At 33.5% G+C, this 7,199-nt stretch overlaps 4 protein-coding genes across 5 annotated transcripts; 2 read left to right on the plus strand and 2 right to left on the minus strand.

Annotated features, from left to right (window-relative positions):
* Positions 1-13: 13 nt before the first annotated feature.
* LOC105210849 (DNA-directed RNA polymerases I and III subunit RPAC1) lies at positions 14-1,543 on the plus strand. The gene is made up of 2 exons (XM_011182019.3): positions 14-271; positions 336-1,543. The coding sequence occupies exons 1-2, from the start codon at positions 135-137 to the stop codon at positions 1,192-1,194; spliced, it is 996 nt and encodes a 331-aa protein (XP_011180321.1). The 5' UTR covers positions 14-134; the 3' UTR covers positions 1,195-1,543.
* LOC105210848 (uncharacterized) lies at positions 1,401-2,371 on the plus strand. Of its 2 annotated transcripts, none has more exons than XM_054227536.1 (3): positions 1,401-1,543; positions 1,628-1,719; positions 1,782-2,371. In XM_054227536.1, exons 1-3 carry the CDS (start codon positions 1,534-1,536, stop codon positions 2,166-2,168), a joined length of 489 nt encoding a protein of 162 aa, XP_054083511.1. In that variant the 5' UTR covers positions 1,401-1,533; the 3' UTR covers positions 2,169-2,371. The 2 variants fall into 2 exon arrangements, with proteins under 2 accessions (XP_054083511.1, XP_011180320.1); XM_011182018.3 differs by having other exon boundaries at positions 1,628-1,710.
* Positions 2,372-2,373: 2 nt separating this feature from the next.
* Positions 2,374-3,917, minus strand: Trip1 (eukaryotic translation initiation factor 3 subunit I). The gene is made up of 3 exons (XM_011182016.3): positions 3,758-3,917; positions 3,078-3,567; positions 2,374-3,017 (listed from the first exon to the last, which is right to left on the minus strand). The coding sequence occupies exons 1-3, from the start codon at positions 3,758-3,760 to the stop codon at positions 2,530-2,532; spliced, it is 981 nt and encodes a 326-aa protein (XP_011180318.1). The 5' UTR covers positions 3,761-3,917; the 3' UTR covers positions 2,374-2,529.
* Positions 3,918-4,068: 151 nt separating this feature from the next.
* Positions 4,069-5,257, minus strand: LOC105210844 (protein SCO1 homolog, mitochondrial). The gene is made up of 3 exons (XM_011182003.3): positions 4,700-5,257; positions 4,432-4,640; positions 4,069-4,370 (listed from the first exon to the last, which is right to left on the minus strand). The coding sequence occupies exons 1-3, from the start codon at positions 5,133-5,135 to the stop codon at positions 4,218-4,220; spliced, it is 798 nt and encodes a 265-aa protein (XP_011180305.1). The 5' UTR covers positions 5,136-5,257; the 3' UTR covers positions 4,069-4,217.
* Between the last annotated feature and the right edge of the window lie 1,942 nt (positions 5,258-7,199).

The raw sequence follows: 7,199 nt of genomic DNA on the forward strand, positions 1-7,199 counted from the left end.
TTTAGCGTCTTCAAAACGAAGATAAGACCAAAACAAAAATTGTTCCCACGTGCCTGCACTTACAATCTTCGTAAAAGTAAAACTTGAAAAAAATTTATATAAATTTATATTAAACAGCAAATTTGTGTGCAAAAATGTCTACCGATGTACAACGTCCGAGATTGTATATGGATGAGCATAAGTTGAAGCAGGATCCACATGACTATGGCCTCGCTGATGAGCCCTTCAACTTGGAAACGTTTAAGAAAAAGTTTCAAATTGTTGTTGTGAAGTAAATGAATTGTTTAGTTTTCTGCGCTACTCTTCAGTAAATTAATTCATAAATACTATTTCAGATATGATGGAAATGAAATGGAATTCGATATGATTGGCGTACATCCAGGTATAGCAAATGCCTTCCGTCGTCTAATGCTCAGTGAAGTGCCTAGTATGGCTATTGAAAAGGTCTATATATATAATAATACATCAATAATGCAGGATGAAGTGTTAGCACATCGTCTTGGTCTTATACCACTTCGCGCAGATCCTCGCCGTTTTCTATATAAGACCGAGGAGAGTGGTGATCAAGGCAACGAACACGATACGTTGGATTTCGAATTAAAAGTAAAATGTACGCGTCGTAAAGATGTCAAAGATTCTTCAAACTTCGACACAATTTATAAAAACCACAAGGTTTACTCTGGTCAAATAAAATGGCTACCGAAAGGAAAACAAGCGCAAATCTTTAGCGAAACAGATGTCGGTTGTATACACGACGATATACTGATAAATCAATTGCGTCCTGGACATGAACTAGACTTGCGTCTCATAGCTGTCAAAGGAATTGGGAAAGATCATGCCAAGTTTTCGCCCGTAGCCACTGCATTCTACAGATTGTTGCCTGAAATAAAGTTAAACCGTAGAATAGAAGGCAAGGAAGCTTTTCTTTTGCAGAAGTGCTTTTCACCCGGTGTAATTGGTATTGATGAAAATGACTGTGCCTATGTAAAGGATGCACGATATGATACCTGCAGCCGCAACGTGTATAGATATCCTCAATTGGAAGACGCCGTAACAATGTCTCGTGTACGCGACCACTACATTTTTAACGTAGAATCAGTTGGAGCACTTAAGCCTGATGTGATCTTCATCGAAGCGGTAAAAGTACTGAAAGAGAAATGCCGGAAATTTTTAGAGGAGATTGAGGCGGCGTAAGGAATTAAGTACTATTCAAAAATTAATAAACATATGAACTGTTTTTACAAATAAACATCGTAAAAATAAATAAAATACATATATAATAATTAATTCATGTGTTTTTAATTTGCCGATTGCAGTCGAAGGTGTCAAAATAGTAAACTAAGTGCAGCCCTGGCAGTTGTCATATTTTTTGTTTTGACATTAGAGTCAGCGTATATAAACAAATGTCATTAATTTTATATATTCATTCATGAAAAAAATAAACACGAAATTCATTGTCTGCTAAATTTTAGCATAAAAAGTTTTACAAACACTAAATTCCGACGTAACGTTTCAGAGCAAAATAATAAAAAAATGTCTAACGGTATAATTTACAGTTTCTTTGAAAGCCTTGAATGGAACTAATATAATAAACTTACATATGTATGTCTGTATTTACCCATTGCAGAAAAGAAGATAATGTCCACAGCAGAGCCACCAACTGCATCAGCCTCCATGAATAACGGAGCATTTAATAATGATTGCAATAATGTAAATAATGTACTTATAAAAATATAATGTTTGTGTATACGCGAAGTTTATATGTATGACTGTATTTACAGCGGCCGCCACCACCCTCATATGAAGAGAGCCAACGAATGTACGCGGCTGCTACAAATCATGGAGCAACAAATCAATATCCAGCGCCATATATGCAATCTTATAATTATAACGCCACATCCAGTTATATGCAAAGCTATGGCGCAGCAGCACCTCCACCACAATACTATCAACACCATTATGTTACCGCAACGGCACCACCGACTTTTAACAACGTGAAAGAACCGCATGTACTTTCTTTAGCACCAGGCGCCAAAATACGCACAACAACAGGTGGTGCAGTGACCGTTCCACCTCCGCCACCAGGCTATGCTCCTACTGCGGCGCAGTACGCAGCGATGCAGGGACAACCTGTCCTACTAAAGAAAACAAAGCGTTCGTTTTTCTAAGGCATAATCGAGGATAAAGACAAACAAGCGTTAAATAGACATTGTGGACAGAGGATATTTATATTTTGCCCGAGTGTATATATGTGTGACAAGCCGATTTATTTATCATTTAAATAAAAACAACAGCTTTAATATGTATATCGATTATAAATGTTAAAAATAAAATACATTCGTATGTAATTGTATATACGCGAATAAAACGATATTTTTGTTTTCTTTTTGTTCTCACATATTTTTTGAAGTTTATTTTATTAGCAAACATTATATTTGCGTTCCAGTTTCGATTTCACAAAAATACAGTTACAAAAAGGTTATGGGAGGTGACTAAAATGTAAACTATTTCAATAAGCACAGGTTTTATCTACTCAAAGATATTTTCAAAATATGTACTATCGAATGTTTGCACACGCACAAAACCGTCCTCACCACCTGAAGCGTAACTTTTGCCATCCGGATGGAAGGCTAAACTGTTAATGGGACCGAAATGACCCTTTAGACGTGCGAACTCCTCCTCATAAATTAGATGGAAGAAACGTGAATCGAATTTACCGGCCTTGGTAGATGTTGTTGTCACCTCCATAGCATCTTGACCACCACCCAATACTACGTGATCCATAATCGGACTAATTGATGCTGAATTCACAGGTCTCTCGGTTTTATAGGTCTTAAGACACATTAGAGATTCAGAATCGAATAGCTTTGCCGATGTGTCCTTGGAAGCGGTGACAAACATTGTGCCGTCTTTGTTCATTTGCATATCGTTTATACCAGCGGTGTGATCATTTACAGAATTAATCTCACGTCCACCTTTGCGAATATCCCAAATAGAAATTTGTCCATTATCGTGACCTAGAAAACAACGAATATTTGTTAAATATAGCATTAAATAATAAGAATTTAGAGATCTACCGGTTATGATGGTTTCATCTAAAGGTCCCCAGAGCATAGATGTAATTTTGGATGGTACCATGGGTAAACGCAAAATTGGATTCTGTTCTGCAATGCTCGAATCTGCGGTACGCACATCGATTATAAATAATTCACAGTTTTGACCCATAGCCTTATCTGTAGAGTATGCCGCTTGATTGCCTGAATAACTGAAATTACATGTACGCACAGAAGATTTGGCAGGGATCGAAGCAATCACGGTACCGTGCTCAACATCCCAAATCTTTGTGGTCATATCACCGGCTCCCGAAATAAGCTTTGATGTCGTCCAATCTACGTCCAAACACCAAACCGCACCCTGGTGGCCATCGTATGTGCCGAGACGTTCACCGTTTAGTGAATACCACACATTAGGCTTTTGATCCTTTGAGCATGAAAACAATAGATCACCCTCACGATTAAACTTAATTTGCGTTATTGAACGCTCATGTCCTTGCAGCATTAAAGGTCTCTGGAATAAAGATCAGACATCAATAATTGAGTGTATGCAAAGTGGTAATCGATGAGCAACCAAATGTTTTTAGGTTAGGAGTATCAAAATATCAATTTCACAAAACCTTAATAACTTTGTGTAATTCATTGCATATTAAGAACTATTGATTGCACAAACGATTTCGCCACAAAATTTATTAAATATTTACCATTTCGCACTGTTTTTAATATGTTTTCACAAAAAGTAATTTCTTTTAATGCTGTGGACAGCGCTTTGAAATGTCAAAAAGAAGCTTCGTGTGCAGCAGCAGTGCTGACAACATAAAATTTCACTGAAATGTCACTTGCAACCGATAGATGCCACATTTTTGCTTTTTAAAGGATTTTTTAGTAAACTGTGAATAAAATTTGCGAATCTCTACAAATATAAATACTAAAATGTATATTTATATAAATGCGCACATACAGACATACATACACACATTTAATACTCTGCTTTCAATAAGATAAAACATATCTATTTATTTACATATAATCACTTTTGATAATTTATTGCGCGATTTTTGCACTAAAGCATTGTTTTTAAATGCAAATTCATTAAAAAAAAAAACATTTTTTCAATTAAAAATACAAGTCAGTTGAAAACTCTTACTATAATTCCTTATTAACTTAACCGAACCAAGATTTTTTGTTAATATTATTCCATTTGGCGATGTTTACTAATATCGAACTTATACACTGATCCTTATCACGATTTTGTCCATAATAGTCCACAAACTCGCCATCGGGGTTGACTAGGTACATGATAATAGTGTGGTCCACCTATGGAACGAACGTTTTTGTGAATATTTATAACAAATTTATAACGCATTAACAATCATACAATATAATCGTTGTCGACATCACGTGGACCAGCGCTAAAGTAAACACGGAATGCCTTGCAAACCTGGCGAATTTGTTCCACAGTACCAGTCAGTCCCAGTAACTTTGGTGAAAACTCTTTCACATATTTGCCAACAACCTCTTTACTATCACGTTCCGGATCAACGGTAATAAAAATCGGTTGAATTTCTGGAGTTTGCGGTGACTTTTCTACAGTTGCAGTTTTGAATCAAAATCAATACAAAAGCTAACACCACAATACTTCTTACCGATCGCATCTACCACCGCTGCCATTTTCTCCAACTCATCTGGGCATATATCCGGACAATGTGTGAATCCAAAATAAATCAGCAACCATTTTCCCAGAAAATCTTCCGACTTACGTACTTTACCCTCCGAATCGGTGAGTTCCCAGGTGCCACCAATCGCTGCTTTTCCCAATTGCCTTTTTCGCTCGCGCATTATGGCCTCTTCTTTCTCCTTTTTTACGTACAACATAAAACCTAGACCGATTGCACCGGCGCCACCAATAAAAGCTAAGCTTTTCCATGAAATCGGACCCTTGCCTTTGGTGGGGTCTGTGGCAGCAAATCGTCGCTGTAAATGAGTGACCGGTGAATTTGTCAGCTTTGCTGGACAAGCATGTGCTCGAAAAAGTAGCGTTTTACTACAGTTGTTCACCAAACGATATATATTCCGTGACATTTTTCGTTTTATTGTGGATAAATAGTGACTAATATTATAAAATTAATGATTTCTAAAATTGGGAGAATGTAATTTAGCTAATTTACCAGCTGCGCGGCTTTTTACGTAAAACAAATGGGTAAAACAAGAAGAAGCACGAATTACTAAGCACAGCTGATTGAAATTAAAGCACTGCCAGCCCAAAAGAAGTTAATAACGGAAATTTATTTAAAATTTTGTCAATGTGTAAGTTATGATTTAAATTTGCCCGATCTGAACGAAATACTATTTTTTATACATATATTATGTTTATAAAAATACATATATATATAATATACATACATATATATAATAGTATTATCTTATTTTCCACTAATTCAGCAGTTTGAAGTGGGTGTTGTTGTTAATGGGTTTCAATAAAAAAATTTTGGACATACATATTACCCGAACATTGGTTTCCAATAATGGTTAAATGTTTTTAACGCCTAGAGTACATAAATACAATAGCGAGGATAAACTGAAAAGTCCATTTGGAGATGGAAACTGTTGTATTTAAATTTACTTACCCCCATAACACAATTCTGGCCAGGATGTTATTTCTATATCATGTTTATATCACTGTAATTGAGATTAGCATTTGTTTATGTATGTATTTGTTTTTCATTTCATTTCAGTTGATCCTTAAAACCTCGTTATTTATCAGCGACTTAGCGACTTCTTCCAAGGTTCCAAGAGAAGAGGAAAATTCTTGGAGCTAAAAGATTGAAATTGAAATTTTAACAAAAAAATAAACAAAAAATGTGTTTGTTTAAACAATTTATGTTTTAAACTTATATTTATTGTTGGCTTGGATCATGATTTTTCAAGCACATGGGAAAACGATAATAACGATTTCGCGTAAATTCGTAAATTTTAAATATGGTTCAACTTTTCTCATCACGTGACCCAATGAAGTGATTAATAATTTTGTTGCATGTATTTCCACTGTTTATATTTACTATCAACGTAAATAAGATAATAATTGGCATTGAATGCAGCTTGAAGCGCTAGTGAAATCCTTAAAAGCACAATTAAGACATTGAATGAAACAGATTTTTTGTTTTTTTTTTTTGTTTTTAATCTTAAATCAATTATACTTAATATAATTTTCAATTTGTTTTGTTCTTTACAATTTAAAAATTCTCATAATTTATAATATTGTATATATCATATAATTATATATATGCATATTTATATATGTATTTATGTATTTATGTATGTAAGTGTGTGTCATTATTTATATAGTATATAATTATGAAAGTATGTTTTATAGTATACATACATATACATATCATGTGTACGTATGTATGTTTAATCATAAAATGAGTATAACATTTACATATATGAAGTTATGTATGAATCCAGAGCGTCATCGAGTACATTTAAATAAAACACAAATAATTTTTTATACTAATAGACAGTTCTCCTATACGTTTTAAAATATAAAGCAAGTAAGAAGAGTTTGTTTTTCTTTGCGTTTCCCAGCGTTTTCTAACACGTTTTTTGTTTTTAATTTGTTGTCATTATTTTATTAAAGAACTTTCGCATTTAGTTTGCTTTCAACTAGCGCCATTATTAATGAATACGCTAATTAGTTCAATTACATCATTCAATATGCCGTAGTATGTTCATTAGATTATGCTTTTATTTCCTTATTTGTTTTTTTGCTTTTGCTTTTTTTCAATCTTAATTCAACTACTACGTTTTATATAAGTATTTATGTATTTATGAATCTGGTTTTTGCTTCTTTTCATTCATCCATGCATGTGTTAATGTATGTTTATATTACTATTTATAATAATGAGAGCGTTATTTCATCATCTATTATTTATGTATATTATTTTCTTTTTTTATTTTTTATTATAAATTGTTTATATCTACTTAATATATGGTGTGTGCCTGAATGTGTATACTTATAGCTTTATACCATTGCATTTGTAACTCCATTCATATTTTATGTGTTATTTATATTATTAAATTGTTTTCTTTTTTTATTTGATACTTATTTAAAACTTTAATTTTAAAGTTAATATTGCAAACCATATA

The sequence above is a fragment of the Zeugodacus cucurbitae genome, chromosome 3, assembly GCF_028554725.1.
Source record: "Zeugodacus cucurbitae isolate PBARC_wt_2022May chromosome 3, idZeuCucr1.2, whole genome shotgun sequence".
Lineage (NCBI taxonomy): Eukaryota > Metazoa > Arthropoda > Insecta > Diptera > Tephritidae > Zeugodacus > Zeugodacus cucurbitae.

Excerpts from the sequence above, each read along its gene's own strand:
- Trip1 (XM_011182016.3), bottom strand. Across the intron at positions 3,018-3,077 it reads AGATGAAACCATCATAACCG|GTCACGATAATGGACAAATT; the intron begins GTAGATCTCTAA and ends GTTGTTTTCTAG.
- LOC105210844 (XM_011182003.3), bottom strand. The coding sequence starts at position 5,135 with ATGTCACGGAATATATATCGTTTGGTGAACAACTGTAGTAAAACGCTA. Across the intron at positions 4,641-4,699 it reads AGCGGTGGTAGATGCGATCG|AAAAGTCACCGCAAACTCCA; the intron begins GTAAGAAGTATT and ends CTGCAACTGTAG. Across the intron at positions 4,371-4,431 it reads ATGTCGACAACGATTATATT|GTGGACCACACTATTATCAT; the intron begins GTATGATTGTTA and ends TTCGTTCCATAG.
- LOC105210849 (XM_011182019.3), top strand. The coding sequence starts at position 135 with ATGTCTACCGATGTACAACGTCCGAGATTGTATATGGATGAGCATAAG. Across the intron at positions 272-335 it reads TTTCAAATTGTTGTTGTGAA|ATATGATGGAAATGAAATGG; the intron begins GTAAATGAATTG and ends ATACTATTTCAG.
- LOC105210848 (XM_054227536.1), top strand. Across the intron at positions 1,720-1,781 it reads ATTGCAATAATGTAAATAAT|CGGCCGCCACCACCCTCATA; the intron begins GTACTTATAAAA and ends CTGTATTTACAG.